The sequence below is a fragment of the Urocitellus parryii genome, chromosome X, assembly GCF_045843805.1.
Source record: "Urocitellus parryii isolate mUroPar1 chromosome X, mUroPar1.hap1, whole genome shotgun sequence".
In the NCBI taxonomy this organism is placed as follows: domain Eukaryota; kingdom Metazoa; phylum Chordata; class Mammalia; order Rodentia; family Sciuridae; genus Urocitellus; species Urocitellus parryii.
The window spans coordinates 21997115-22010175 of NC_135547.1; the positions used below are offsets into that span (position 1 = coordinate 21997115).

Sequence of the window (13061 nt, forward strand, 5' to 3'; positions counted from 1 at the left end):
ATGATCTGAGGTATCAACTTCCCTGGTGTGACTTCTTCAACATTCCTTAACCTAACATCACTGTTCTAGAAGTCCTCATTTGCTTCTTCACACTCTGGTCCGTCGTGGGACTGACTGGATTTCACACTTTCCTCGTGGCTCTCAATCAGACAACCAATGAAGACGTGAGTCAACTTTCTTTTTCTCCTCATCAGATATTCTCATTCTCCCAAAAGCCTATTCTCATTTTACTTGCTAGAGAACCAGTCTTCAGGGCCTGGAAGATTGAGGTGAGCAGAAATCTGATGTAGAAGATCCTTAAATCAGATGTGTGGAAGGCAGACTGCTTTGTTTGGCGCTGAATGCCTGTAGGGCATTAGGAAGAAGAGGTCAAAGAGTTGGGTGGGTGTAAGGTCTTTAACTATTCATAGGTCCTTAAAAGTTAGCCAGATGCCTCTGGATTTGGAGTGGAAAGGGGCAATACCAGTGAATAAATTCTTGCTTTAAAAAAGGTGCCAGTTAGTCCACATTCATTGTAGAAAATCAGAAAATACAGATGAGCAGAAAGGAGAGAATGAATCCCTGTAATTTTACCTTCTGTCATTTTCTTAATGTCATGATTTATAGTCTTCCAAACTTGTCTGGACTTATTCTCGTGTTTGTTTATGCATACATTATGTATTTTTCAATAAAATAATTTATCTGCTTTTTTCCTCTTTTATGAACATTTTCATGTCTCTATACAGTGTATTTCTTTTTTATTGTGATAAAATATACTCAAGATATGCCATCTTCACCATTTAAAAAAATTTTTTAGTTGTAGATGGACATAATACCTTTATTTATTTTTATGTGGCACTGAGGATCAAACCCAGTGCCTTCCAAATTTGAGGTGAGTGCTCAACCACTGAACTACAACCCCAGCCCCATCTTCACCATTTTAAATGTACAGTTCAGGGGCATTGAGTATATTTACATCCTTGTACAACCGCTGCCTCCATCCACCTCCTGAACTTTCTCATCATACCATGCCACATGTATTTCTTCAGCATAGTTTTTAATGAAAGTCTTGGCTTTTATTTTGTAGATCAAAGGATCATGGACAGGGAAGAATCGTGTCCAGAATCCCTACAGCCATGGCAACATTGTGAAGAACTGCTGTGAAGTCCTGTGTGGCCCCTTGCCTCCCAGGTACTCAAGAGACTAAAATGTCCTGAGATTCTTGGGATGAGCAATGTAACCTTATTCTGTTACCTGGTCCAGTGCATTCTTCTGCATGTGAACTCTCAGTGTCAAATAGGTCTGGTGCCATATCTACATGGAACATAGACCATGGGCTGGCTATTTTGAAGAGATCATATTTTATTGTCATTTCATTTGTTTGTTCCTTATTTATTATGGCATTCACTGGTTTGTGAAAGAAAAAAAAATGAATGGGAGATAGCAGGTGTGTTCTTGGATCAGGCTAAATTGCCAAAGGACAGATTTATATTTCCTATATACACAACGGGGTTCAGTGGCCTGGGTGGGTGGAGGAGAGAATGCCAAGTCCTTGATTAACTCTCATCTCCTTCAGTGTGCTGGATCGAAGGGGTATTTTGCCACTGGAGGAAAGTGGAAGTCGACCTCCCAGTACTCAAGAGACCAATAGCAGCCTCTTGCCACAGAGCCCAGTAAGTGTTCCTGATTTATGGTTGAGTCTGTGATAGAAAGCATGTAGACTAACTTTATAGCTTAGAGATACAATTAGGCAATTTCATATCCTTATCTCTCCAGCAACCCTGTCTCTGCTTCTGCTTGACATTGCCTCTAGCTCTTTGTGCCCTTGAGGTAGATTAAAGTTTATTCATTTTTTTGACATATATTGAGCAACTAATGTGTGCCAGCTACTATGCTAGGTACTGGGGACACACCAGTAAACAAGGCAAATTATGTCCCTGCTTTCAAGGAGCTCATTGTCTGTGGGGGCCAAGGGATAACAAAAAAGGTCATTGCTCAATGTTGTGAAACATACCTTAATGAAGGAAGCATAAAATGTTACAGAAGCAAAGGTGGGGTCAGGGGGCTATGTTAGAGTTGGTGATGTGCTTACCTTGGTAGGAGGGCACTTCATTGCTGGAATATGTAGATGTGGAAAGTGTCCCAGCAGTCCTGCTCAGTATATATTTCATAAAATATCCTAAAAAGTTATTATTTGAACTTTGTTTTTAATGTTTTATTAGTGCATTATAGTTATACAGTGGTGGGGCTCATTGTAACATATTCATATATGCACATAACATAATTTGCTCCAATACATTCCCACGTACTTCACTTTTCCCTCCCCTCTTCCTTCCTCCTGTTCCCTTTTTTTCCACTCTTCTGGTCTTCCTTCCATTTATTTATGTAATGTTTATATATATTTAAGAGCTTTATTGAGATATGATTGACCTACCATATAATCTCTATTTAAAATGTACAGTTCCCTAGTATTGTATATTCAGAGTTGTATGATCCTTGAAACAATTAATTTAAAAGCATTTTATTAAACTACCTGTCAAAAAACTTTGTACTATTAGCTGCCACTCTCTCTTTCCTCCCGACTCCTTTAGTCCCCTCCCAAGACAGCCACTGAAATCTACTTTCTTTTGCTTTAGATTTACCTATTCTGTACATTTTGCATAATTGGAATTCCACAATATATGGTACTATGTGACTGGATTCTTTTACTTAATACAGTATTTTTAAGATTCACCCATATTGCAGCAGGAAGCAGTACTTCATTCCTTTATATAGCTTAATAATATTCCATTATTTAGCTGTACCATATTTTATTTGTCCATTCATTAGTTGATGTACTTTTGGGCTGTTTCTACCATTTGTTTATTGTAAGTAATGCTATTGTGAACATTTGTACAATTTTATACAATATTTTTGCATGAATACAAGCTTTCATTTCTTTTGATGGGGAATGAAATTACTGGTGAATATAGTAATTCTGTGTTTAACCTTTTGAGAAATTGCTGCATTGTTCTCCAAAGTGGGTATGCCATTTTACATCCCCACTAGCAGTGTATAAGTATTTCAGTTTTTCTATATCGTTGGTAACCTTTATTATCTGACGTTTGGATTTTAGTCATCTTGGTGTGGAGAGGTATCTCATTGTGGTTTTCATTTGTGTTTCCGTAATGACTAATGATGTTGTGTGTCTTTCCATTGTAGGTATTGGCTATTTGTATATTTTTGGAGAAGAGTCTATTTTTAAGCTTTGTCCATTTTTAAAATTGAATTATTTGTGTTTTTTATTATTGAGTTATAAGAGTTCTTTATATGATCTGTATACAAGTCCCTTCGAGATATATGATTTGCAAATATCTCCCATTCTGTGGGTTGTCTTTTCACTTGCTTGATGATGTGTCACCTTTAAAGCACAAAAGTTTTAACTTTTGATATAGTCCAGTTTATCTTTTCTGTTGTTGTTGCTTGTGTTTTTGGTGACATATCTAAGAAACCTTCGCCTAATCCAAGGTCATGAAGATTTATGCCTGATTTCCTGTAAGAGTTTTATAGTTTTTGGCTCTTAACATTTTAGCTCTTTGATCCATTTTGAGTTAATTTTTATATATGGTGTGAGGTAGGGGGTCTGCATTCTTTCTTTTGCCTATGGATATTCAGTTATCTTTGTATCAGTTGTTGGAAAGACTATTCTTTTTTCTATAGAATTATCGTTACCCTTGTTGAAAAGCATTTAACTGTAAATGTTAGAGTTTGTTTCTGAACTTTCAATTCTATTCTGTTGATCAATATGTCTTTTCTTATGCCTAAACCACACTGTCTTGGTTACTCTAGCATTGTAGTATGTTTTGAGATTAGGAAATATGAGTCCTTCAACTATATTATTCTTTTTCATGATGGCTTTGACTATTCTAGGTCCTTTGAATTTCCATATGAGTCATAGGATCAGCTTATCAATTTCTGCAAAGAAGTCAGTTGACATTTTAATAGGGATTGCATTGAATCTATAGGTCAATTTGGGGAATATTGCCATCTTAACAAGATTAAGTTTTCTGAGTTACTAACATGAGTTATCTTTTTGTTTGTTTAGGTTTTTGATTTCTTTCAATAATATTTCATAGTTTTCAGAGTTGAAAACTTATTCTTTTTTATATATATTTTTAGTTGTCAATAGACCTTTATTTTATTTACTTATATGTGGCACTGAGAATCAAACCCAGGGCCTCACACGTGCTAGGCAAGCACTGTACCACTGAGTCACAACTGCAGCCCTGAACACTTATTTTTTAAAGATTTTTATTTTATTCTTTATTTTAATAATACTGGGGATTAAATACAGGGGAACTATACTACTGAGCTACATCCCCAGTCCTTTTAATTATTTCTTTAAAATTTTCAGATAGGGCCTTCCTTAATTGTTGAGGCTAGCCTTGAAGTTATGATCCTCTTGCCTCAGCCTCCCTAGTTGCTGAGATTACAGACTTATTCCACCATATTTGGCTAAATTTTACACTTCTTTTGCTACATTTGTTTATAAGTATTTTATTCCTTTTGATGTTACTATAAATTAAATTGTTTTCCTAATTTTCTTCCTGGAATTTTTCATTGGGAGTATATTGGGAGTACACAAATTGATCTTTGTATATTATTATTGTTTCCTGAAATCTTGCTGAAATTATTTATTAGTTCTAATAGATTTCTCGTCAATTTAGACTTTATTTTAAAATAGCATCCTATTTTAATTTGAATAGATTTTGTAAAGTAAGTCATTGTTCTCTACTTTGTCTTTCATTTTAATGTACAGCATACTGATATTTATGTATTAGTGTCATCATTTTGAATATCATTTTTCTGATGAGTGTGGTCCCAAACCATAGCAATTTAAGTTGGTGACTTTCAGTTGAATATGGGTGAAATGTAGTATTTTAGAATAATTAGGGGACATTTTTAAACTATATATGATCATCTGAAACTCCACCTTCTTTGATTTGGAGTCAGTATTCTAGTGAGTTCTGTGTAAGGGCAGAAACAGGGTTAAGAACCATTGGGTCAGCACTTTTTGTTCAAGTACATTATAATGTTCTGTTGTGAAAGGAGCCATCTAATTATTTGTGGTCCTTATCATTATTATTATCACAAATATTAATGGAAGCATCTGTCCACAATAGCCAGTTGAGGAGAGAACTCAAGTAAGCTTCAGTTGAATCTGCTGAGAATGTGTAGCCTGGTCTTGGGCTGAGTTTAGTGATGGTGGCTGCATATCTGTAGCATCAGTGTGGTGGAGAGCTTTTGAGGAAGAGATCAGGGTCTGGATTATCTGCATTTGGATTTTGAGAGAGAGCCTTGTGTTGAATCTTATATCTTTTCCCTTTCAGGCCCCAACAGAACACCTGAACTCCAATGAGATGCCGGAGGACAACAGCACTCCGGAAGAGATGCCACCTCCAGAGCCCCCAGAGCCACCACAGGATGCAACTGAAGCTGAGAAGTAGCCTATCTATGGAAGAGACTTTTGTTTGTGTTTAATTAGGGCTATGAGAGATTTCAGGGGAGAAGATATACCCGAGACAGAGAGCAAGTAAGCTGTCCCTTTTACTGTTTTCCTTTGGTCTTTAGATACACAATTGCACACTGGCATTTTCTTGCTGCAAGCTTTTTTTTTTTTTATTTCTGGACTCAAGGCAGTGGCAGAAGATGTCAGTCACCTCTGGCAACTGGACAAATGGGTCTTTTGGACCTTGGCACTTATTTCCCATGGCCCTAGCCATGGGGTCTCCTTGGACTCCTCTCCCCACCAGATCCCAGCTCTCCTGATTGGGGTCATTGGTCTCATTATGGGGCTAACGATTCTTGAGACTGGCTCAAGTCCTCAAGCTGCTGCATGTCCTGAGTCCAGAAGCAGACACAGAAACCTCTGGCCAGGGAATCCTAACTGGGTTCTTCTCCTTCAGAATTGATAAGGATGGAGAGTGAGGTTGGAGGATTCTCCTGGCTACAAAGTGCCAGCATTGCCAGCCAATCCTTTTAGGAATGGGGCAGGTACCTTCCTCTTGTATTTATTCATGTAGCTTTTCTCCTTTGTCCCCCATCCACTCTCTAACACCCATGTCCCACTCTTTCCCCATTAGATATATGTAAGTAGTTTTAGTAGAGCTAACAATTTACATTTCTCATAGATTCTCCAGGAACTTTTAATACCTGTGCTATTCTCAATAAGAATTGACAAGATGCCAATGGCATAGCCCCTCACACTCTCTGCCTCATCTCTCCTCCTTTCTCATTAGCCCATTTAAATTTTTTTTTCTTTTTACTCTTGCTCCCAATAGGAGCAGGAACAGCAGTAATAAAAGTCTACACTTTGGTGATTCCTTTTCCTCAGAGGAAACCCAAGTGCTCACTTAAACACTACCCCCTCAGATTCCCTGTGTGAGGCCTACAGAGGCCCTGAATGCACAAATGGGGAAATCAAGGCACAGAGAGGCTCTCCTCTCCTCTCCTCTCCCTCTATGTCCCCTTTAGAAAAAGAAAAAAAAGGAAAAAGAAAAAAAAAAAGAGAGAAAAAAAAAAAAGGCTAACCAGTACTTCCATTAAGCCTTGGCTGAGTGAGGGAAAGCCCAGAACTGCTGCCCTCCCGGGTAACCCACTCCAAGGCCTCAGCCCACCTTGGGCAATGGTAACCACACCAGGGGCTTCCTCCAAGCCCCACTCTTCCAGCACTTCCACTGGCAGAGTCCCAGAGCCACTTCACCCTGGGGGTGGGCTGTGGCCCCCAGTAAGCTCTGCTCAGGACCTGCACTATTTCAGGGAAGAAGATTTATGTATTATATGTGGCTATATTTCCTAAAGCACCTGTGTTTTTCTCTTTCTAAGCCAGGGTCCTGTCTGGATGATTTATGGGGATGGGGGGAGTGTAAACCAGAACTTTTAATCTATTTGAAGGCGATTAAACTGTGTCTAATGCAAACTGCCTGCCTCTTCCTTCCCCTTCCATTTCAAGAACCACCATGGGGATGTGAATGTGTTTGTGTGTTGGGTGGGGGGTGGGGGTTGGAAGGGTTGCTTGTTACTACCCATACTTCCATTTTCCAGGGTACCCTTGGGTTGGAGAGATAGCTCCCAAACTCAAACTCTCCATTTATCTCTACTACCTTCTGGGCCGAAGTTTATCTCACTCTGGACTATGACAAAAGGACTTCTAAGCAATATACAGTGTGAACAAGATTAGGATGGTTGAGAAATTATCCTTAAGAGAACAAGTTCTTCATTAGGATATTGTTTGCAAGCAGATGGGCACTGTTTATTGCAAATGAGTCTTGGTTATTAAAGCAGGCTCACCAGGGCCTTCCCTTGGAAATATTTCATTTTAGTGGTCTTTTACAAGTGATGGTATATATTTTTTTTCAAATAATCTGTAATCAAGACTCCTTACTGATTCCTAGCTCACTCTTCCCAGTTAATCGGAATTAGTGAAATTTGGCTGCTCCCAGATTTTTCTCTGTGTCTCCCTATTTTCCTTGTAGCAAGATTTGAATTTAGCATGAGAGAGAGATGGGAGAGAGATTAATTCATATCCCTCTCCTATTTGCTTCTATTTTACCATTCTTTTTCTGGCTCTCTCAATTTTATTTTTTTCAGTTAGGTTTTAGTTATTTCAAAATAAGGTCAAGCTTGGAGAGTTTGGAAATTATTATTTTTTTTCCAGTCAAGCTGTCATTCGTGTTAACTCTTTCTAGTCAGTACTCAGCCCATCCTGTCTCAGCCTGTCTCCTCTCTTGGGCCAGGATGGATCTCTCTCCTCCCTCAACTTACCTCAGCCACTTTCCTGCTGACCCTTAGGTCACTCAGAGAAGTTTTTCTTTCTGATGTGAAGGGTCAAGTGGAAATGTCTTATCTGTAGTGTGACATGATTTTTAAAAATGTTTCTGTTTTTTCATATGCCCAGCCCACTTTATTTTCCTTTATAAATCTGTATTTAAGACCTTGGCCTCAAGATCTTTCCCATTTATACCATGCACCAGCCAAGACTGTCCCTAGTCTGAGCTCTGATCAGAGGAGAGATTGAAGGATTGATCTTACCCTGGAGAAAGGGGCCTTATATTATTTGATCTTTTCGATGGTTGACACTCTCTCCAACTCCCCCTTTCCTTCCCATTCCTCATGCTTCCTATGCACCCTACTTCCCCAGGCCAGGAGGGTTGGCACTGATCCAAAAACCTCTGGGGGTGGGGTGGAACTTATGTCCATTTGACTCTGGAGCCCTCCTGGCCCTGGCTGAGATCATCATCTCCCCGTTCACATTTTCCCCCAGGAGTGGGGTTGGGTTAGAGGTGGGTTCTAATTCTATAGCAGCTAGATTCCATTCTTCCCATCCTGACCATCCTGCCTTTACTCCTAATACCCCTTTTCCTACTGACCAAATCTCTTTACTTTGTTGGGGAAAAGAAGTATTTTGTTTTTAAATCTATTTTCTAACTTAAATGCAATTTAATATGTAAATCTCTGCACTTTTGTGTGAGCCTACAAATGTGTATGTGTTGGGGGTTTTTCACTCTCTGGTATTTCTTAATAAAGAAATCTTTCTTTTGGGGGGAAGCCAATTAATGAAGGAGACTTGAATGGTCTTAGAAATACAGGGCTGTCTGTTTCTTTGTGCTTTTGCCTCATTTCTTTACTTGTGTCTAGTGTGAGTGATCGGGACCCCCTCCCCCACTTTTTGACCCCCTTCCTTTGAGAGGGCCCTCAACTTAGTGGGCCAGAGAGAGGAACCTGGCCTGTGTCTGATACCCCTCTGGGACCATTTGGATTGGTTCAAGTGGTAACCTAGCAACTGAGATCCCCCACTCCCCATGTTCTGGCCCTGTTAGTCCTTTTCTTCCGGCTCAGTTCATTTTATACTCCTGAGGCTGAGGCCAGCCTAGGGAAAATCACTCAGGGATCACAGTAAGCGGTTTTTAAAAAAATGATAATTTGTTCTCATGACTTGGTACTACTAAAGGAAAGTCATATTCTCAATAATTCAAAAGGCATTTGTGTCACTTTTGAGAATACATTCTAGGAACTTCTTGCTGTTGTTAGGTGACAGGTTTTGGAAATAGTCTCAAAGGCTCAAACTTTGAATATCATTAGTTTTAAAGGATGCGAGCCCAACTCAGAGAGAGAGAGAGCGCAAGTGACTCTTTGTGGGTTTCTTGTTTTGGATAAATATGAAAGGGGAATGGGAGATATAAATCTGCATCTGTAAAACTTTCAAATGTCCTACAAAGTATGTAGGTGGAAAAAACTGGAATGACTACCTGAGCTTAATTGTTTCACAAATAAACACAAAATTCACATATATAAGAATTTCCAGGAATGCAAACTTATGAATTGGGGGAAGATGGTATTTTACTTTGTTCAAAACTTTACTATGAGTTATTCATGACTTTCAAAAACCATGCCACTATAAGTAGTGCCATTCGTGGGTATTTAAGTTGCCAGCACAGCCTATCTGAATGATCCTACATTTCTAGCACCTGCATTCAACAGGGATTCTACAGATAGATGGGAGAATTTCACACTTTATTGTATGTTTTAGTGTAGTCTTGCCTAGGTATTTATATATTAAAATACATATAATCTTACTATAAATTACTTTCTTAGTACAGTCAACCCTGTATATCTGTGGGTTCTACATCCATAGATTAAATTAACTAACCTTGGATGGAAAATATTCAAACATTTTTTTTCATGTCATTAGTCCCTAAACAATATAACAATGATTTGTGTAGCATTTACATTGTATTAGGTAACAGAAGTAATCTAGCTATGATTTAAAGCATACAGGAGTATGTGGATAATTAATTCCTATACAAATACTATTCCATATGCCAGCATTTATAGATTTTGGTATTCTTGGGATGTGGAAGGAACAATGGGGCCAATTGTCCTAACTATACATTACATTGGTATTTTTTAAATTATAAGTATAATCAGATTATATTAACAATGAAGTTCATTTTGGGCTGGGGTAAAAGGTGCTTTAAAATACTATTAACTAGCAAGGAAGCATTGGACTGCTAGGATTGAGAACCATTGGACCAGATTATCTTTTTTTTTTTTTTTTTAAGTGGTGCTGGAAATCAAACCCAGGGCATGGTGCATGCTAGGCAAGCACTCTACCAGTGACTTATGCTGCCAGCCCTCAGAGATTCCTTTCTCACTCAAAATATTTATAAAGACCAAGCAGAAAATAAATGAACATGTCTCTCACCTCACACCTTTAATATGCTTTAAAAAATTTTTAAAGTAATATATGCTCGTTGTTGAACATTGGAAAAGTACAGGAAAAGTAAGAATATATTTTTTAAAAATCATCTATAAACTTATCACCAAGATATAGTAATCACTGTTATGCTTTGGTTGTTTCTTTCTAGTCTTTTTGGCATGTAAACATTTAAACATAACTGGAATTCAACTATAAAATATAGTTTTATAAATCTGCTTTTTTGCTTAGTATTTTCCATATCATTAGAAATTATTTGAAAATATTTCTTAATGACTCCACAAAACAGTCATAACCTTCCCCCTGGAATCTGATATTAAGGAGTTTCCAGTTTTTCATTATTATAAGTAATGTTGTGAGAACTCCCTTAGATGTGGACATATCTGTGATTATTTCCTTAGGATAGATTACTAGAAGTGGAATTATTGTGTCAAAGAGAATGCTATTTTAAATAAATAAAAAATGCTATTTTAATGCTCTTGGTAAATATGGTCAAATTGCTTTACAGAAAGGCTGTCGCAGTTTGTTCTGCCTGCAGTGTATCAGAGAACCTGCTTCAGTCCATCTCATGCAAACATTTGGTACAGTAATTTGATAGCTGTAAACATATCTTAGTGCCATGTAGTTTATATATCTTTGATTAATCATGAAATTACACATTTTCTGCCCCTCTTCTCTGCCCTATATTACAATTTTTATTTCTTCTATGAATTGTCTGTCCAAGACCTTTGAATATTTTTCTTCTGATATTAGGTGGTTTTTAATCCATTAATAAATTAAAACTTAGAGCTCACATTCCACCATGGGCCAGGGAATGAGGAGACCCTTAATTTAGAAGTGGTTTTACAACTCTATAACATGGAGTGGAATCATCTTCTTTACATTCCATGCCCCTTTGCTTTCTTTAAACCCTCATTTTCCACTGTCTTTTCAGCCAGTTACTGCCTATCTCTTTGGCTATATATCAACAGCTATTTGGCTGTTGTAACTTGGCTGAAATAATTAGAGTTTTGTGTCCAAATAAGAGACATGATGGTTATTTGTCATAAAATATAGGTTATGTTGAACAACAAAGCTGAAGGGAATGTATCAATCATATAATCCATATAGCTCATTTGTGCTCACGTGTGTGTGTTCTTTCCAAATTAAGTACAATGACTTATCCAAGGTCACATAAAGAATTACTGGTACAGCCAAGACCAAAATGAAGATGCACTTACTTCCAGTTTAGAGAGCTCTCCAGTGTTACCCATTGCCCCTCTTCCAAGCAGGTATAGACGAAGGAGTTTGAATAACTGCAAATGTCATTTTTCATCTTAATGGAAGGATCCTTTTCTTTATTTCATATTCAATAAATACTTGTTGAATGTTGACCATGTGCTAGTATTAACTTTAGGAGAAATTGCATTGCTGACCATGCTATCTTGTAAGTAAGTTGAGGAACGACAATGATTTTAGGATTGTTTGCCATTTTAGATTAATATATCTGTTGATGTCCATTTTAGGCATGCAGAAGGCTGACTATATATAGTAGGGCTGACATGGGGGTGGTTGTTGGGTTTTTGTTTTAAATGTAAATCTCTTTCCAGAACCCTGCACTTGTATTGAACTGATGGTGGGATTTCTTTAGCACAGAAAGTCAGGAAGTTGCTTTGCCAGGTTCCCACAGTCAAGTTGGCTGTCCCTTTGTGAGGGCCATTGCCCTGGGCTCTTTTTAACTTTCTGACGCTATCCCAGGCAGGTCCCAGAGGCAGTGGTATACAAATGCTATATTGGTCACTGTGAAGTTATAGGAAAAGGTGAAGCCTACATATCAAGTACTATAGAATTCCATTTATTTAGGTCCTTCCTGGAGGAGGAGTCTTGGCTGGGACTAGAGGGGAGGCAGTTCCTTCCCACTTGATTGTGTTGTTGGCTGAATAATATGTAAGGTGGCCACTGTTGTGTGAGAAGCAAAGGGAGCTTCTATTGTGAAGGAAGGAGGGCTGGGAGAGCCCTTCTTTTCCCAGCTGGGAAACCTCATACTTCATCCTGAATTTCCTGACTTGGAAGGGGGAAGGTGTTGGGCCCTTTTGGGACTATGATGGTCAGTGTGGTTTTTTTTTCCCCCCTGACAAACAACAGTCGTTAGCTTTTGTTTTAATGCCTTTGGTCACCGATAGCCCAACTGTAGCCTCCACTTCTGTGAGAAGCCTGAGTAGGAAGCTCCATGAGTGAGAAGTTGGATGGCCACAGGCAGGGGCTGGAGCCTCAGTGCCATGTATCAGATCACATAGCCATGGCAGTGGGGGTATAAGGAGAGGGAAGGGGTGGAAGGAGAGGGAATGCGTGGAGGGAACCTGCCTGGGATGGTCTATGGTAGTGTTATGGGAGGGGAGCGAGTTTGGCTGGGATATGCCATTACCCCAAGCTGCTTTCCCTGATGGGAAGGAGGGGGTGAAAATGGCTCTCACTCTGAACTGGGGATGAGCTGGTTGAATCCTAATTCTTCTTGAATCGGGCCTGTTTCCTCTTCCTTCTAGCAGAAAGAAGTCCAAGGGGAGTTGTCTAATGGGAGTCTAATGCCCAGGGTTGACCATCCTACTAGGAAATGGGTAGAACCAGGGCTGTCCCAGGTCTTTAGGTCAGCTTTCTCTCCATCACTAGCCTCTCTGAGCACCAGAGGTGACACTCTCGGTCAGCCCTTCAACAATTCCCACACCATCTAGGGGCTTGGATATTGGTTTGTCTTTGAGCTATGGAAGGTCCTAATGTCAGTCAGTATGCAGACAAGCACATATTGAGATCACCTGTGTGCCCAGCATTGAGCACAGTAGCCTGGAGGTTA

The 13061-nt window shown here is 38.9% G+C and overlaps 1 protein-coding gene across 1 annotated transcript in view; it reads left to right on the plus strand.

The window, feature by feature from the left end:
- The window catches only part of Zdhhc9 (zDHHC palmitoyltransferase 9), a 29281-nt gene extending 22372 nt beyond the window's left edge, over positions 1–6909 (plus strand). Inside the window, exons 7-10 of the mRNA XM_077793778.1 lie at positions 60–164; positions 1067–1170; positions 1556–1652; positions 5349–6909. Coding sequence (XP_077649904.1) covers positions 60–164; positions 1067–1170; positions 1556–1652; positions 5349–5465 — 423 coding nt within the window. The 3' untranslated portion in view covers positions 5466–6909. The remainder of the gene's footprint in view (positions 1–59; positions 165–1066; positions 1171–1555; positions 1653–5348) is intronic.
- The last annotated feature ends 6152 nt before the right edge of the window (positions 6910–13061 follow it).